The sequence below is a fragment of the Lepidochelys kempii genome, chromosome 15 (genome assembly GCF_965140265.1).
Source record: "Lepidochelys kempii isolate rLepKem1 chromosome 15, rLepKem1.hap2, whole genome shotgun sequence".
Lineage (NCBI taxonomy): Eukaryota > Metazoa > Chordata > Testudines > Cheloniidae > Lepidochelys > Lepidochelys kempii.
Genome location: NC_133270.1, coordinates 17,931,742 through 17,951,405, shown reverse-complemented (window position 1 = coordinate 17,951,405; position 19,664 = coordinate 17,931,742). Strand labels below are relative to the sequence as shown.

Genomic DNA, 19,664 nt, shown 5'->3' with positions numbered 1-19,664 from the left:
TCAGAAACCTACATTTCAGTCTCACTGAGTTTACATCATGCAAAAAAGTAATAATAATAATAATAAGTTGCTGGAAATTATGATTTTTACAAGTTCTGACATTTTTCTAAAGAACTGAAATGCTCAAGGCTGCTCTCTCCCTTAACAGGCTGTGGTGTTTTGGGTAATAATATTCTGCGTTGCAGCAATTGAACATCAGAGCAACATTCAGTTTCTTCCCTTTAACATGTTCTTTGAATTATTTAAGGTATTTTGATGTAGGCTAGAATTTTTAACAAAGTCCTCCAGCTTTTATCTTAAAAAATCAAAAAGGTTGAGGTTTTTTTCCCTTTCCCCCTCCTCTTCTCCCCTCTTTCTTAGCTCTCTTCCCCCCCCCCCCGCCCTTTTAATAGATCCTAGCATGGATCATCAGGGGACTGTCTTTTATGTTGTACAGCGTGAAATGACTAAGTGTCAGGGTCTTCCTTGATTAATTTATGAATGCTAAGGAAAAGGAAAGGGGGAAAAAAAAAAGTCCATGAGGGATTGACCCTAAGATGCAGCAGATCAACTTGATTTTTGAAATTAAAAGGGAATATTAAACAGTATTTTAGCATTGGTTCCTTGACCCAGAGAGGTAAGGAAGCTTGCACTGTCTGACGGAGTCACACCTCATGAGAGGAATGCATCTTTCAGGATGGGTAATAGAGTGGAGGAGGTGCTGAGCATTTTTAGAGTTAAATCTGAGGCAGATTGGTGGATTAATGTGCTCTGCCTCCAAGGTACAACGTTCACCCACCCCCCTCCTTCTCTCCTCTCAGCTTGCAAATGACAGCTGTTGGTCACTTAACAAAATGTCCTCTTGATTGCTGCTTCACAACAGGGGCCCCCTCAGACCAAACAGCAGACAGACCATATGATGCATCATTGCCCCTCAAAATTAGTTATAGTGCTCAGGGCTATCAGCTATCCAGGGCTGCCACTACTAATACACTTGTGCTGTTCTCCTCCCCCACCACCACTTCCCCCCTACATGCACATAGACAAAGGCTCCGCATATACATTCATAGTGCTCATAAACTCCCTTTCCCCTAGCCAAATGCGGAGGAGAGAAGGGGGAAAAAATTGCTGCCCTGAGGCTCAATCTGTTTCTTACAGCTCTACCCTAGTACTCAGAAGCCTAAGCTGGTCTAGCCATAGGGCGATCCTGACTCATTTCATCAAACTGTCAAGGAGCCAGTGGACCTAAGAGGACTCATTCCTGCCTGGGGCAAGTTCAAGTCAACATTTGATTTCCTTCTTCTTTCCACCCCCGCTCTTTTCTCTTGGCCGTCTATGTGCTGTGGATCTAAACTTCCCCCCTAGCTGCAGCAGCTCATGCTTTCTTGCCAGCAGGAAGGGCTTATGGGACTTTATAAAGAAGGACACAGTGGCAAAATTGCTGCAATAAATCAGTGGCCCTCTGACACTTGGCGGTAGCTTAATGTTTTGGCACTTTCTTTCGGGTGTATGCCTCAAGTCCCATTAGCAGGCTTTTCTGTCAGCTTGGCTCATGATAAAACTTCCTCTTCCTATCATCTTAAGCAAGTCCCTGCAGACTTGAATCCGATGCCAGACTTAATAGGAAACAACACCCCTACACACACATTCACAACCATTGCCATAAACACCTCCCTGCAGCTCTGGAGAATTAATTTGGGGGGTGAGAAGAAGGGAACAAGGGGGGAGGAGTCTTTAAAAATATGGAAAAAGAAAAGGAGTACTTGTAGCACCTTAGAGACGAACAAATTTATTTGAGCATGAGCTTTCGTGAGCTACAGCTCACTTCATCATTACAGTGTGTATGGTAACACCCATTGTTTCATGTTCTCTATGTATATAAATCTTCCCACTGTATTTTCCACTGAATGCATCCGATGAAGTGAGCTGTAGCTCATGAAAGCTTATGCTCAAATAAATTTGTTCGTCTCTAAGGTGCCACAAGTACTCCTTTTCTTTGCAGATACAGACTAACACGGCTGCTACTCTGAAACCTAAAAATATGTAGTATTTTATTTTGCTTTTAAACAATGCAAGGTTTTGAGCCTGATGTTTCCAGCAAGCTGGCCATTCAAGGGAAATGAGATGATAATATATGGTTGGAAATAATAACCACAAAATATTGTGACCATCTTTTGGTACTGTATGAGTGGGTGTGTGAGCTATGTACAAGTGGGTGTAGAAAAAATTACTACTGTACTACTTGTGCTGTGCAAATCAGGAGTATCAGGACTGTGCTCTATTTGTTTTAAGGCAGAGACGCATCCACACATCGTCCTACGGATAATGTTTCCCTCTCTTTCCTGGGTGTCTGGCTGGTGAGTCTTGCCCATATGCTCAGGGTTTAGCTGATCGCCATATTTCAGGTCGGGAAGGAATTTTCCTCCAGGGCAGATTGGCAGAGGCCCTAGGGGTTTTTCGCCTTCCTCTGCAGCGTAGGGCACAGGTCACTTGCTGGAGGATTCTCTGCACCTTGAAGTCTTTAAACCACGGGCCAAATATTAAACTGGAGTGTTTCACCACTGAAGTAACTCCTTGTCCGTCTTTAAATCACTGACATATCCAACTTTGGTGTGCTCACCGCATGGAAGAAGGCAAGGACACATATGGTATGGTTTTTAACCAGACCGCAACTTTATTAGTCAAATTACATCCAAGGGTCCCGTCAGGGGGCAGTTCAGACCAGTCACTTGCACCCCATTAAGCTTTTGCCAATTCTTTGGCTGCTCCCACCACAGTGGAAGCCAGTCACCATGCTAGGAGGTTCTCTGGGTGCCTCTACCTGTCTGCTAACAATCCTCCCCTTTACGAAGGTTGAGGCGAGAGGGGACCTTGACCCCCACCCCGCTAGCACTGCCGTCAGTCACCCTGCAACCCTGGGATAATGTCCCGGCCCCTGTTTCACATTTGTCCCAGGGAGCTAGACATGTTTCCCCCATCTCATAAGAAGATGCTCTCGGGATTCCTACTGTGTTACCCTTTTTTTAAGCCTAAATCAGTAGATTTGTGCACTGGGCACCTGCCACAAGGAGCTGCCAGCATCAGTTTGGCTGTCTCCACTTGGAAACAGGAAGTGGCTCTGAGTACAGGGCTCCCTTTAGAGCTCCAAATCTCATGCCAAGTCCTGCGAGACTCCCAGTATTCCCTGGAAGTCCTGTTGAGGCTGGAAATCTTGCAAGAACCCAGCCCACCTTGTCCTTTTATGCCCTCTCCCATCACAGGAGCCACCATATTCACCTCTTGCTGGGCTCATAGCCCCAGCCAACCCTAACTCCAGGTCTTGAACTGTGAGGCAGGAAGCATAGGGGACGGCATATCCCTGCCTGAAATCACAAACACTCGCACAACAGCCACAGAAGACGAGGGCTGTGAGCCTGCACTTTCTAGAGTAGTCTTGTCTCTGATTGCTCAGACATGAGGCAAGATAGTGGGGGCAGATAATAGTGCATAGGGAATTCTGGGATTACATGTGTGGAAGGTAGAAAACCACCACTTTTACCCTCCAAAGCAACCTCTGCCTCATCCTGAATCTGATCTTGCACCATAGCAGTTGATGAGATTGTGATCAAGTCCTCTTTCCATGTTGATTTAACAGCTAGTTTTGCAATCTCTTCAATGTGCTAACTGCAATCCATTTTGACAGGTTTCAGAGTAGCAGCCGTGTTAGTCTGTATTCGCAAAAAGAAATTGTTTGCCTCTCTGCTCCATACCTTACTAGAAAGTTCACTTCAACCTCATTTAGGGCAGGAGGATGGGAAGCATATATGGCCTCTGTGTGGCAGATTGAGCCAGTTCCACTGTGTTTTTCTTTTTTGTTAACTTTCCCTGACTGGAACCTTGTGTTGGAGGAAACTGTTTACAAACTCTGGGGCAATTAGGGTCTGCTTTGCAAACATTCTTGGTGGAATTAAGAGGCAATTGGCAAAATTCAGCAAACAATCCTTTTACAAGCCTGTATGAACATAGTACAATGGGCTGTTTACAGTTTTGCTTATAGACCAGGAGTGTTAACAGGCCTCTAGGAATATCCAGGTAATTGAAGCTTTTGTCTTTCAATGAGCCCCCATAGCTGTCAACAGTTGCCATTCTTTACATTTCTTTAACTTTGTATTTTGACAAGGGCTTTTGTCCCATTGACAACAGCTGCGTGGGAGGTAAAACTGTGGAGAGCTGCTTTTCTTTTCTTTTTTTAATTCCTCTGCAGTTGACATTCCTTAGACAAAGTTTGTGTGGAGACTGGTTGTGTGATTTACACCATCTTAGTTTGCTAGTTCTTTTGAGAGTACCTCTGGAACCCCTCCCATCATCCGAGAACAGCCTTTTCTCCATAGGTCCCTGAGAATCTTGTGGGTCAACTTGAAGTTTTTCCTATTACTTAATTATTCATTTAAACCTGCTCTCAACACAAAACATCAGTCTTTCTCTTTTGACCCAAGGCCTTTCTTTTATCATGGGGAGGGGGGCATAAGGATACTGAAGTGTGTTACCACAGAAACTAAACTGATCTATTGAAATCTACTTTTTTGGGAGGGTGGGGCAGGAAGAGATGACATTGGTTTTGTTTTTCATGTATTTCCCCAGGCGGAATTGCTTTTGCTGTAGTTGCTTCTTTCTTTGTGTCACTCTTGCACATTCAGCAGCCTGAGAGTTCCTGTTTCTTTATGTGTATATGAATGTAAGTTTCTTTAAATTGTTTAAGAAAAACCCCATACACTTAATAAATATTGTAGCTTGGCTTTTCACTGGAGCTGGCCATTGATTTCCTTTGAGAATGGGTGGGAGGTGGAGGAAAATCTATTTGGGCTTGTTGCACACCCTCCATTTTCCAGAGCTTGAGCTTGTTTTTACACTCTCCATTTTCCAGGTCATTCTATATTGATCAGTAGTCCAAATCATACACTGATAATTATAATTATTTCTTGCACGCTGTAGCATTCTTTTAGCTCTATTAGCAGGTTTGATTCAAAGGTTAACATACATAGAGCGCGCTGGGCTTGTTTCTGTGTAGAATCACAGATATTAGAGCCCAGTTCCTGCAAAGACTAAGAACGTGTGTACATTTGCTGACTTGAATAGTTGCAGTGAGGTCAGTGGATCTACTCAGATGAGTAAAGCTTATGTACGTTAAATCTATGCAGGATTGGAAGAGATTGGAAAAGAAATCTAGCCTCTCTCATCTGGTCCATAAGATAAACGAAGTAGTTGTTGCTTGCTGTCCAAAATAGTCCATTTAAAGGCAACATCTTGCATTTGGATTCATGCGGATGGAGCCAAATTTGCAAACTGCTCTTCACCCACGTGGTGCTTCGCTGGCTTTTTCAATTGCAGGATTGAAGCCTCGGTGTTTAAACTAAGGAAAATGTAAATTAAAATGAAATGAAAATCTTTGCTTTCCTTTTCGTTTTTAAACAATTAATTATGGTGTATTTTCAGATTCTGAATTGAAAATCTTATCCTCAGATATCAGATGTTTGTTTCATTTGTATGTCAGTTTATAAAATTTAGATTGCAGTTTTGATGGTTCACTTGCTTTTTACAGCTTTCACTTATCTATGTCAGGCGAAGTTGTGTATCACACAGAGCAAAATTAGGTATCAAAATAAGGCAGTTCTGCACCTTTTAGTAATGGAAGCCATCTGTAATGGATTTTTATACTCATTATGGTTGTGTGGGTCTACCAGATCTATATTAAGCAAGCAAGTTTCCCGTAGAGCTTTTTTCCCTTAAAGCACAGGTAAGATTGTTTTTAGTTTTCTACAGTGCCTTTTTCATTTTTTTCCACATTATACACTACTCAGCTGTAAATAGAGAGACAACCGTGAATCTTCAAAAGCCACTAATACTTATAACCTCCTAGAAATCACATTAGATTTGGATAATAATGGATATTTACATTCCAAAATTATTTTTTAAAAAAATCTGCTTTCAAAAACATTTGAACTAAACTACCATGTTTAGAGAGGCTAACATTTATGTATCAAATCTATGAAATATCTTGGCATGACTAATAGGCAAAAATATATCAACTTTAAAGAAATTGTCAAGAATTATTTTAAAATAAAATAATACTTTTCTGGGCTTGGTTAATTAGAATTTATATCAAGTGGTACAACTGGGTTCTTTTGAATAAGTCTCAGCAAGAATTTCTATTAATGCTTGTGAGATACAGAATTCTCAAACAAGAAGTGGAAATTACTTGATTAGTTTGTATGTATAATTTTTAAATTACATTTAGAGCTGTTACAAGGTGGTCGGTTGGCAGCCTGGAAAGTCCCACACTTATAGAACCAGTACAACATAAGATATCAACAGTGCAACCTCCCCCTCCACTACCTCTCAGATTTACTTCAAATTTGTTTCAAGTTGGTTACTGTTTGGGCCCTATTTAAAGAGGGAAATTTTCTAAAAAAATTTCCCTCCATCGCTTGCCCCAATTAATCCACACTAGGGGTAGATTCAGCGTATATGAGTAGAAACCTCCAGCTGTAGCCACCACTTTAGCCACTGAGTCATTTATCTATCACTTGGGGTCTTTAAATCAAGACTGGGTGTCTTTCTAAAAGATATGCCGTAGTTCAACCACGAGTTATGGGTCTAGATGCAGGAAGCATTAGGTAAAATTCTCTGGCCTGTGTTATGCAGGAGGTCAGACTATATGGTCAAAATAGTCTCTTCTGTCTTTGAAACCGATTAATCTACTAATCCCATCTCAGTGCAAGTCTAAATGACACAGCAGTCAAAATGATAGCCACAGTGTTGTGTAGACAGCGCCTTAAGTGTGAAAAGATAATTAAGTCTTTTTGGTTCATTCATTCTGTAGCTTGTGTACACCTAAAACACAGTTGAGCCACTGCAGCAGCACCACTGTAGTGCTTCAGTGTAGACACTACCTGCACCGATGGGAGGAGTTCTTCCATCAGCGTGGGTAATCCACTTCCCTGAGAGGCAGTAGCTAGGTCCATGGAAGGTTTCTTCCATTAGTCTAGCTCTGTCTATGCAGGGACTTAAGTGGGCTTAACTACCTTGCTCAGGGACATGGATTCTTTGCACCCCTGACCGATGTAGTTAAACTGACCTAATTTTCTAGTGTAGACCAGGCCAGAGAGACCACAAGAAGTAGTATCAACTGGATGGTGGTTTGGGGCCATGGACCCCTTCCACTATAGGAACTGGACTAAAGTAATCTGTTTCATATTGAGCTCCAAACAGCTGTTAGATGATACTGGCTTTTGGTCACTACTGACTTAGGCTGGATTTCGACCACACAGCTGGAGATGAAAAGCTCCCAATCCCCTAAATCATCCAGTCTCCCTAAATAGTGTATTTATAGAGACCATAATTAGCTTACTGCTCTGACTCTATATCCCTTTTCTTTTTCTCTTAAGCTTTTCGATTGATGCTTTGTCAGTACTGTGTTGAGCCAAGTTCAGGTTCAGGCAGGTGGCTACACACCGTGTGCTGCCAATGCACTTTAATTACGAGGTGCGGTGCCCCTTCGGTCTTAGGCCTGGGCCTCCCCAGAGCAGAAAACAGCACAGCTTTGTTGTGAGGGTCTTTCTGAAGTCAGCAAACATCCACTGGGGCTAGGGACTAGGATGAGAGTCTCTAACAAAGTGATTTTGTCTTTTGAGCGTCAAACATGATGTGGAAACCCCCGGTCTCCAGAAGTGACACTAACCCCTTCTATTTATTTGTTTATTTCATGAAACTTAGCAACATAAGTTGAAAAGTAGGGCATGTGTGAAATTATTTGAAAGGACCAATCTGTATAAAGTTGGGGGGAGGGATAGCTCAGTGGTTTGAGCATTGGCCTGCTAAACCCAGGGTTGTGAGTTCAATCCTTGAGGGGGCCATTTAGGGATTTGGGGCAAAAATTGGGGATTGGTCCTGCTTTGAGCAGGGGGTTGGACTAGATGACCTCCTGAGGTCCCTTCCAATCCTGATATTCTATGATTCCTTAGTGAAGTTTTAAATATGCTGAAAAGTAGGGGGCAACAGCATCTTTGAAGGTTCTGTCACTGAGAATTTAGGTTTCAGTCTAGCAAAACATTTAACCATGTACTTAATGTGTAGCACAAGAGCTGTCCACTAGGCATTGGCTTCCAGTGGTTTCTGAAGATTGCCCTGACAGTGGTAATGATTTGATAAGCTGATGTTTGAAGATGTGCAAAATACAAATGTAGTGCAGCCTACCTTGTGACATTTGGTTCTGTAAGCACAGCTCTTGAAGGGAACAGGGTTGCATATCTCTGAGTTTGCTGCAGTTTTTGGATTGTTTCTTTCCAGAATTTCAGTTTAGGCACGCATGGCTATCGCAGCATCACAGGAATTTTACATCCTTCTTTCTTGCAGTATTTTCCATAGATTCATAGATTCCAAGGCCAGAAGGGATTATATAGTCTGACCTCCTGTATAACACAGGCCATAGAACTTCCAAAACATAATTCTAGAGCATATATTTTAGAGGTTTCAGAGTAACAGCCGTGTTAGTCTGTATTCGCAAAAAGAAAAGGAGGACTTGTGGCACCTTAGAGACTAACCAATTTATTTGAGCATGAGCTTTCGTGAGCTACAGCTCACTTCATCGGATGCATGCCGTGGAAACTGCAGCAGACTATATATAAAGACTGTATATAAAGTCTGCTGCAGTTTCCACAGCATGCATCCGATGAAGTGAGCTGTAGCTCACGAAAGCTCATGCTCAAATAAATTGGTTAGTCTCTAAGGTGCCACAAGTACTCCTTTTATATTTTAGAGAAAATCCAATTTGATTTAAAAATGCTCAGTGATAGAAAATCCACTATGACCATTGGTAAATTGTTTCAGTGGTTAATTACTCTCACTGTTGAAAATGTACAACTTATTTCCAGTCTAAATTTGTCTAGCTTTAACTTCCAGTCCAAGTTGTAACTTTTTCTGCTAAATTGAAGAGCCCATTATTAAATATTTGCTACTTTATACAAGTGCACTCCTTTTATAAGAATTACATTTGTCGTGGATGATTTGATTCTTATAAGCAGTTGATTCTTTCAAGCGGCTTATTTTAGTTAGTTTAGGAATGATTTTGTTCCAGTGGTTTTGATAACTATACGTGGTTGATTCTAATATCAGTGATTCTTATAAATGGAGTGCACAGTGTAACACATGGAACAAATGTATTTAGCTCTTTGCAGTTAACTGAATGACTGAACCTTAAGGGCACCTGAAAGTTTAACAAAGTTTGTGTGTTGTGACTTTCCTTCTTTTCTTTCCTTTAAAAAGTGAAACGGAGCTCAGAAGTGAAAATAGAGTTGCCTAAACCTATGGTGGGCTGTGAGGGGAGACCCAAGTTGCCATGGGATCCTATTTAGCTCGGGAGCCCCATCTCCTATTGAATTGCTTACATTTTTATACTTTAAAATAGGCTCGCCGCTCTTCTACATTTGCGCAGAAGGTTCAGGTGCTGAAGCATTCAGCTGGCTAAGGCTGTTCTACCTGTAGCAGCACATCACCTCTAGAAAGAAAAGGAGTCCTTGTGGCACCTTAGAGACTACCCAGTTACCTATAGGGTGTTCCCAGGTTAACCTAACCACTGCCCGTTGCTGCTGACAGATGGATAAGTCTCGCTGCAGCAGCGTCATTAAAGAGAGATCAAATCAGTAGCAACCAAGATTACCAACGTCTTCGCTTTGAATTCTTGTTTCTTCAGAACTGTGAGAGACACGAGTGCTCGGATGCGCATGCTGATGTCAAACTGTGGCATTTGTCAGTGAAAGGAGGCTGAAAATCAGAAGAGGCTGTTACAGTTTGAAGAAGGGGCGGGTCATGCCACTTTTTAAAGACTTTTGAAACATCTGAAAAGTGTTTGTTGAAATAACAGCCAAAAAATTATTGACCACCCCGCCCCCCCCCCATCCATGATCCACATACATTTTTAGGTGGGAATATTATTACTGCAAAAAGTTAGGTGAGAATAAGCTTTAGATTGGAAACCTGTGACAATCTTAACTATAGAATCATGACCGACGAATGCCAGGTTTATTGTGTGCTTTGTACGTATCAAAGAATACAGAGTCGTAGGGTCCTTGGGGATGGTCACTTCATATGCCAAAAGAAAGGAGAGATTGTGTAATTTCTAAGGCAAACCACAGAAAGGCAAGGGTGTCACAGCATAACTGCATTATGTTTCACAACATTCCAATTAAGCTAACTTATTATACAGTAAGGAACAATCCTCCTTCTCTCGAGATTAGAAGATGGGGACTAGATGACCTAAGAAAAGGTTTCCTTTTCTTACTTCGGTAATACAGATGTGCAGATTTCTCACGTCCAGTTTCCATACTTGTGGTGCATGGTCTCAGCTTGTTGAGCCCCAATAAAGCAGTTCACAACATGGATTCCCATCCTAACCTCTGTTTGCAAATGTGCGCTGCAGTATCCACGCACGGTGAACTAAAATTCCAGTGGAATCCAGAAGCCCCACAACAACTAGACGTTTCCACTCTGTGTGGATTTATTTCTATCTTGCAAATGTAAATCTTTCTGACCTGTGGCCAATGAAATCCATACACCCCTAAAGATTCAGAGTTCTAGTTATCTTGCCATCGCTTGTGCAATGAAAATGAAATATTCCCTTTTCAGAAACAATAAAAGAGTTTGCTCTGAAACTCTTTAAATAAACACTTTTCGACTTGGGTTTGCAATCTGATTTTAAGCTAAACTATTCAAAATAATTTATTTTAAATATTTTCAGTTACCATTATGGGTACCACTAAACTGATTTAGAAACTGTTGCCACCTTCACAGTTTCCTCATTAAATGACAAAGTGCTTATCAAGCTAGGGGCATCCACAGCTGTGTCTATACATTTTCAGAGTTTTGGATGAAAAGAGGCCAAGATTTGTATTGAAATATCCATGTGACATCCAGTGGTTGTTGCAACACATAGCTGATTGTCTCATTTGATTAAAGCCGACTTTGTGTGTGAACATCTAATTCAACTACTAGCACATTGTATTTTTATTAAAAAAAAAAGAGAGAAATCTGCTGCTAGTTTGCATATTTTATTTATTTTGGCAATGTAAAATGTATACAATGAAAGTGTACACTCTGTTCATTGAAATATCTATTAATCAGCCACCTGAAAGATTGTAGATGATGATGCAGGAGTTTCATTTATATACAGATATTTCATGAAGCCTTTTCTCTCTCTCTTTCTCTAATCTGCAGTGTGACAGCGAGAGTGATATTGACGATAAGGTAAGACTGAATTCCCTTTTTCCATATGCTTCACCAGCTTGAAAATTCCCCTATGAGAAAAATAAAAATGAATCTAACAGTAACATAATATTTTCTTTTAGCCTTCATGTCAAATTTAGAAATATCAGTAACTTGTATCCGCTTCACAAGATGATAGTCTCAGCCTTTGCCCTAAGCTTAGACATGCAGCCAAGCTTTCTGTTGCTAACACAATACCCCTTCTTGATTAATGTGCTAGGGTTTGGTAGGATGCAAGTCACTGTGTTGGCACTATCTTTTTGTTTTGGAGAAAGACTTCCCTGATAACTCCTCAAGAGCCAATATTTTATTTATAATAACCTTTGAACATGTCAGTTTTATAATGGGTTTAGAAGATGGACAACTGGTACTGCACTGTCTATGAGGATAGGTAACTGTCAGGAAGTATTTTGTCATGTTGCATGCATTTTTATCACGCAGCAGTGATTTTTTCTGACCTTTTTGTTTGATATGGATGTTAGACAGTGGGAGGTTATAGCAATATGTTTTGGTATATGTATAGGGACTTCTTGTTTCATACCATTGACCTCCATTCTTGTGCTTGAGCATCACCTTTGCAGTGAAAACAGACAACCCCTAGTGGAAGCAGCAGCTGCTACATGCTTTTGAACATCAAGCATTTTTAAGTCTTCAGCGTCCCCATAGCCATCCGTTTTAGCAGATATTAGTCTCAGGTAAAATCTTCATCAAACCTTTGTTTTTCCAGTCCCTTATATCCATGCATGAGAACCAACAACATGCACAGATTCCACTGGATCAGCGTTACAAATGTAAAGGCTGAGTTCTGAAATTCCTTATCCTGTTTGGCAGCACAATTGCCTGTAACCATAGGAAGAAGTGAATTCAAGATGCTGCATTGAAAGCTAATGCTAACTAAGTTTTATGAGGGTGGGTTGGTTGTTTTTTGGCATGGGTTTAAAACCAGGAAAATGTATGCTGTCCTTCATTTTTTCATTGTCTTCTTTTAAAAGTCCACTCAAATATCTAATTTTCCCTGAATGAGACAACAGATACATTTTGGCAAAAAGTCTTAAACAAAGAGGAATGTTTTAATCATGGCTCTTGAATGAAAAAAACAGTGGACATTTTTAGTAGACATTTTGTTTTTGCAGCATATATTTCTATGGCTGTCTGCCGCATAAGGATAAATAATAACAGAGGGTGATTTTTGGCAGAGAAACAGGTTGAATTTACTCCCCCAAAGCTTGGGTACCATAGGGTTAAAACATTTCTTACACTGCGCAGAGAAAGTAAAAGCAATCATTTAGAAAACAGTTTAAAAGATCTGCCAGTCAAACCTCAGATGAAGTTGTAAGTGACATGTAGTTTTATTATACAGCTATGCTATTAATGATTATCTAAATTACACTGGTAGACCCAGCTAGCAGCATTACATCTGAGACTGACGTTTGTTAGATTAGGTTTGACTTCACCTTGTAGTGAAGAAATTGAAATCTGAACAACATTGATTAGCTTTCAGAATGTGGGATCTGAGGTTACCTTTAGAGGAAGCGGCATTGTGTTTGGCTGGTAACTTACTGTCCTCTACAGCAAATGAAAGACCATTCTAGCATTCCATACCATTATTATAGCATTTCATATATATCTGTAATTGGACCATCCAGTCTCATACATGTTCCAACTACCCCCTCCTTTTAGTAAATCCTGCCTAATCAAAGTACTTTCTGTACCAAAAAGGGAGAGAGAGCAATTGTCTTTTTTTATATCTCTTCTCTGATCTGTAAAGACATGAGGCAAGACCTCAGTTTCATTAAGTAGGTCTCTGGCGTTAAGTAAGGTTGCCTTTTGTGTCCGCAAAGACATGTGCATGCAGCACCAAACTATAAGCACCATTATGGCTGAAGCGGAGGGATCATGGAGCAGGTCCTCAAAGAATCAATCCTGAAGCACTTGCATGAGAGGAAAGTGATCAGGAACAGCCAGCATGGATTCACCAAGGGAAGGTCATGCCTGACTAATCTAATCGCCTTTTATGATGAGATTACTGGTTCTGTGGATGAAGGGAAAGCAGTGGATGTATTGTTTCTTGACTTTAGCAAAGCTTTTGACACGGTCTCCCATAGTATTCTTGTCAGCAAGTTAAGGAAGTATGGGCTGGATGAATGCGCTATAAGGTGGGTAGAAAGCTGGCTAAATTGTCGGGCTCAACGGGTAGTGATCAATGGCTCCATGTCTAGTTGGCAGCCGGTATCAAGTGGAGTGCCCCAAGGGTCGGTCCTGGGGCCGGTTTTATTCAATATCTTCATAAATGATCTGGAGGATGGTGTGGATTGCACTCTCAGCAAATTTGCGGATGATACTAAACTGGGAGGAGTGGTAGATACGCTGGAGGGGAGGGATAGGATACAGAAGGACCTAGACCAATTGGAAGATTGGGCCAAAAGGAATCTGATGAGGTTCAATAAGGATAAGTGCAGGGTCCTGCACTTAGGACGGAAGAACCCAATGCACAGCTACAGACTAGGGACCGAATGGCTAGGCAGCAGTTCTGCAGAAAAGGACCTAGGGGTGACAGTGGACGAGAAGCTGGATATGAGTCAGCAGTGTGCCCTTGTTGCCAAGAAGGCCAATGGCATTTTGGGATGTATAAGTAGGGGCATAGCGAGCAGATCGAGGGACGTGATCGTTCCCCTCTATTCGACATTGGTGAGGCCTCATCTGGAGTACTGTGTCCAGTTTTGGGCCCCACACTTCAAGAAGGATGTGGATAAATTGGAGAGAGTCCAGCGAAGGGCAACAAAAATGATTAGGGGACTGGAACACATGAGTTATGAGGAGAGGCTGAGGGAGCTGGGATTGTTTAGCCTGCAGAAGAGAAGAATGAGGGGGGATTTGATAGCTGCTTTCAACTACCTGAAAGGGGGTTCCAAAGAGGATGGCTCTAGACTGTTCTCAATGGTAGCAGATGACAGAACGAGGAGTAATGGTCTCAAGTTGCAGTGGGGGAGGTTTAGATTGGATATTAGGAAAAACTTTTTCACTAAGAGGGTGGTGAAACACTGGAATGCGTTACCTAGGGAGGTGGTAGAATCTCCTTCCTTAGAGGTTTTTAAGGTCAGGCTTGACAAAGCCCTGGCTGGGATGATTTAACTGGGAATTGGTCCTGCTTTGAGCAGGGGGTTGGACTAGATGACCTTCTGGGGTCCCTTCCAACCCTGATATTCTATGATTCTATGATTCTATGATTTCAGTCTTTCCAATGGGCCTGATAGTGCAAATGCCCTTCATGTGGAATTCCGACTAAATTCATGGAGCACTTGGAGAATCAGGCTCTGTTTACATTTGATATTATACATAAGGGGACAACTGTTGGTTATAGATCTTAATCCTGCCCTGGCTGATACAAGAAGGAGCTATCAAAACGCTGGCCTGAGTGGCCTCAACAAAGAATTCTTTATGGTAGCCTGAGAGATTGCACTGGGGAGTATTTCTACTCCTCAGAACATTAGCAAAGTGTGCCCTCTAATAACATTTCCTGCCCTTTGCAGCCAGTTGTAGGGCTAGACATATGCTCTAGCCCACACACCACACTCTCTAAGGGATAAGATGTATGGACCCTGCACCTTTCTTAGCATTTTGAAGTGCTACAGAGAGATCCTATCTTGCTGCTTGCTCAGCAAGAAGCTCTCTGTGCCATCTTTATAGATAATAATACACACATACCCTTTGAGCACTAATTAAATGCAGGGCAGCATTTATTAATAAAATACTTTGCACTTACATAGCATTTTTCATTTGTAGATCTCACATCACTTCACTAAGGTGGGTTAGCAGCAGCCGCAATCCCATTTTATGGGTGGGGAAATGGGAGAGGGGAGAAATTGTCCACAATTACACAGAGTCAGTGGCATCAGCTGGGAATAAAACTCAAGTCTTCCGACTCCCAGTTCCATATCCTATCCACTGCCTGCTACTTATCCCTTATTTATTTAGCCCATAGATATAGAGGTTGTTAGAGCTCCCAACATTTTAAAAATGCATACGTTAGAGCAACATTTGTAATTTTTCTTCCCTGTACTAGTAGCTATAAGCAGACCCTTCGTAGTTTTTACTTTTATGCAGTCACATCCAGTACTCTAGAGGGCAGTGGCATAGGGTAATCAAGTTTGAGCACAGTTAATTATAAAGAAGATGAACCAGAACTGAAGAGTGATATTTATAGTTGCATAAGGTGCAGTCTGATGGCAGATTGTGACAGTGCTTCCAAATGATGACTCTGCTGTTTTTAAAAGCACAGAGATTTCAGGTAGGTATACTAATGAAGCCAGGAATTAATGCACCCCTTCCACTTTCTGAGGGAGAGTGCTGCGAATTTCCACCAACTGTTGCCTCAAGTTTCTTTTTCACCACAGAACTCTCCAGGGAAGCGAACGGGGAAATACTTTCTCTCACCCACTTTCCATGATTTCTAAGAACTGTTTTTTTGTTTTTTTTTTAAATGAAAAAATAAATTGAGCTTTTCTACCACTGAGACAAACTAAGAGCTCTGCAAACCATGCATTCCCAATGTCGGTAACATGAATCCCATTACTTCTGCCTTATGTTCATTGAAGGGCATGGATTTGGACGCTGCCGTTAGAAGAATTACAGGGTAGTTTTTTGGTAGCTGTGGAGAGTATGTCACCTTTTTTTTTTTGGTGATGAGGAAAGAGGAGGGGAGTTCGTCTGGTAACGGTATTACAACTATGTTCCAAAATATGCAGTAGCTGCTATGTGAGGCTCATGGTCCATAAACATTGTTACAGAAAATATATACTCCTTTAATAGCAACAACAGCATTAACAGATAGCAATTACCCTTCATTTTCAGGAACAATAAAGTCTCCATTAATTCAAGATTTATGTAGTTATAGCATTTAACACAGGAATAACACCACAGAGAATTGGTTTATACACATGTAATGAGAGAGCTTATGGCATACTTTAGTGAACATTAACATAATAGAGTAATATAAACCATCAACAGTTCCACTTATTGTCTCTTACCTGCTTTAGCAACACTATGAAAAGTGGCTAGCAGCTTGGTAATGTGCTCTGTTAAATGGCGTTCTGCAGAAAGCCAAAAGTCAAGTTGCATAAAACAAGGGAATGAGTAAGCTCTGCTCATTACACCAAAATGTTGTTCTGATTTTTTTTTTTAATAACAGTGCTCCCGACCATGGGTTTTTTTGTTTTTTGTTTTTTTTTTAAAAGCCTCTTTCTTTCTAAGTAATTCAGCGTTCATGTTCTTTCATTCTTGGGCTTCTGTCTGCTGTGTGTGAAATTATGGGTTGTCAGTTTAATTGTATGGACCCTGGGTATAAGCAAGCTCTCCAAATCAAGGGTTAGATATCAGGCATTTCTTCATTTAATGTGGTGCTAAATAAGTCATAGAAAAAATGACATTGTGTTTCCAAGTTAATTAAATGTTCGCTCTGTGTTTATGCTGCAGTTCAGTTTTGTGTTCTAGCTCTGGTAGGAGAGCGTCAAGTAAGTAATATCTGAGCTTGAAGTGAAAATTAAAAAGGGTATTGGTGGAGCTGCCAAAATAGTGTTTTCCCAGTTCTCTTTGCAAAAGCACAGTACATTTGCTTCAGGTTCCTTTGTAGCCCATTTGTTAGACCTTATTCGCGCACCATAATTTAGTTATTCAAATTCAACTTTACCCTGCTACGGTTATTTACTGGGCACTGACAATGTGTTCAGCACCTTATAAATATATGACGGCTTACAGTCCTTGCTCCAAATAGTTTACAGTGTCAGCACTGCCCAAAGTCTTCAGATGTACACAGTACATAGAGCGCTAGTACAAATGTGGGTGATGTAAGAGTCTTGCAAAGGTCATTTTTGAAATGCTTCTTGGAGCAAAAATATTCCCAACATATAATCACAGTCTTTTCAGATAAACCTTTCTGAATGTTTTTCCCCCCATTAATTTCCACTCTGTCATTGATATTCAGCATTTACCATCAGGAACACTGGATGGAGAACTCACTTTGTAGCTCATCGGTGCCCCTCCATAATCAGCTGAAAATTTTTAATAGCAGAAGGGATGGGCAATGTAAATACCCATCCAAATCTATGTCCGTTCCCAAACCAAACCTAACCCTCTGTTCAGTTCTCAGGTTGACCGACTGTCTCTTAAGCTTTCATCCTCCATGCAGGTCTTCCTTTGTCCAATACCTGATGCATCCTCAGTTCTTTGGCTTCCCATTAAAAGTATTCTGGGGCACAAATAGCCAGAAAGCTCCAGACTGCAAAGTGCATTTCACACAAGTCCAGGTGAGGCTGTCAGAACTACAGAACCCTATCTCACAAAAGCAGAAGTTACAGGTGCTGGAGACTTTCCCCTAGCTTCTTAATTACTTCGTCCAGAAATGAGTTCTAGGTGTGCTACATTCTGTTTACTAGAGCAGCTTAAAGACTAAGAATCACAAAGAGCTGAGTCATTGCAGTCTATTGTATCAGCCCTTGTACTCCGGAGCCTGGACTGGTACATGGGTCAGTGTTGAAGTCAAGAGGTTACATTTGCCTCTCTTTGCTTGAGAATGCACTTGTTACCACCCTCCCCAACCAAAATGCAGGATGAATGTACCTGTAGGCTGGTAGATTCTGCTTGTCAGATGCTGTTTCAACTGCTCCCTTGTGGTTTAGAAGATGAGTAAAAAGCTCTTGAAAGAATTGCAACAATCATGCACTCTACCAGGGATCATGAATTATTCTGTATATACTATAAAGAAAATGTAACTTAAAAAGTAAAGAACTTTCATGACATTTCATAATATCCTGACTCTCTTTACCAAACTCCATTTTTTGACGAGAAACAAGATGGCCTTCTGAACAAATAGATTATGTTGAGCTTCGTAATGCCTGAAAACTCAATTTGAAAGCTTCACTCTTTTTTCTGTGCTTTTAAAGAAGTTTGCTGTACTTTCTCTGTTCCATTGGGTTTCCTCTAATTTTGTGTGATATTTTTATTATTACCCATGCATCGCGACTCCGCAGTGTATTGACAGTTGCAAAAACACTTAAGAGGGAGAAATGGTTGAATGAAGTTTTTTATCAGTTCACTTCTGCTTAAGAATAAGATGATGGGTCCAAGCAGGATGCAGTGTAGATAAAAGTGGTGGTACACTCAGCATTTGAAGCTTTGCACTATTTATCGGTGCCCAATGCCAATTTACAGCCATTTGGCATCTGGAAGTTTAAAACCATATTGAGCCAATGTACTTAATATGTACTTTATGTACTCAGCTTTACTATACCCCATGATGTCCCATCCCAGCATTTGCATTGCATTGGCTTGAAGTTTGTCAAAAATCATAGAAAATATACACAAAAAACATGGTTCCCAAACCTCACAGACCTACTTAAGGGCTCTATTTCCCTGGCCTTTCTCACACCTGTGTCAAAATTAGTTGGAGATCTTTGCCTAAATCTTTGGCAGCAGCTGACTTAATTTGTGGTTTACTGCTCCTGACAGTTTATTGGGGAAGCAAAGCGCGCCTTCATCTCCAATAATAAACAGCCCACCCGCCGACACTTTGACAGACTTAATGGTTTTTTATACAAAAATGGACAGACTTAATGTTTCGACTGTAGCGATCATCTGTCCTGATCTCCTTAATGAAATTAGATTAAGTGCACCTGGGAAAATGCTGAGACGGCACATTGCTTTCATCACCTCCTTTAATTTAAAACCAATTTGCGGCGAAAATATTCTCTGAAGCCAAGGGATGCAGAGAGAAAAAAGGAGGGAGGGAGGAAGGGAAGGGGATTTTAAAATCTATCTGGATAGCTGCTGGCAGTTTTAATTCCTTTTCCTGCTGGCAGTGTGAAATATTAACAGCCTTAAGAACTGAGAGTTTAAAGACTCACTCGCTATCCCTTCTGTCTTTCATAGGGAGGAAAGAAACAAAATAAAATCTTTACAATCAAGATCACATCCAAGGACAAAGTCATTTGCATATTAAGGCTTTTAGATTGGGGTAACGGGGGAAGGAAGGCCTGATGGATTTACAAAGGTTTGCTCACCTTTCCTGCTCTTCAAACAGCTGGGATGAATTTCCCTAAAATGTATCATTTCCTCTGATTTTTTTAACTATATGGAAATATTCTTTATTGATTGCTATATACCTTGGTAATGATTCAGTTGTCCAGGGGGGAGGGATAGCTCAGTGGTTTGAGCATTAGCGGGCTAAACCCAAGGTTGTGAGTTCAATCCTTGAGGGGGCCATTTAGGGATCTGGGGCAAAAATTGGGGATTTGTCCCGCTTTGAGCAGGGGGTTGGACTAGATGACCTCTTGAGGTCCCTTCCAACCCTGATATTCTATGATTGATTGTATGTAAACAAAAAGAAAAGGAGTACT

At 41.0% G+C, this 19,664-nt stretch overlaps 1 protein-coding gene across 10 annotated transcripts in view; it reads left to right on the top strand.

The window, feature by feature from the left end:
- Positions 1 to 19,664, top strand: part of FBRSL1 (fibrosin like 1) — a 757,721-nt gene that overhangs the window by 527,133 nt on the left and 210,924 nt on the right. For all 10 annotated transcript variants that reach the window (XM_073313637.1, XM_073313631.1, XM_073313632.1 and 7 more), the window contains one exon: positions 11,227 to 11,256. In XM_073313637.1, the coding sequence (XP_073169738.1) occupies positions 11,227 to 11,256 (30 nt within the window). The remainder of the gene's footprint in view (positions 1 to 11,226; positions 11,257 to 19,664) is intronic.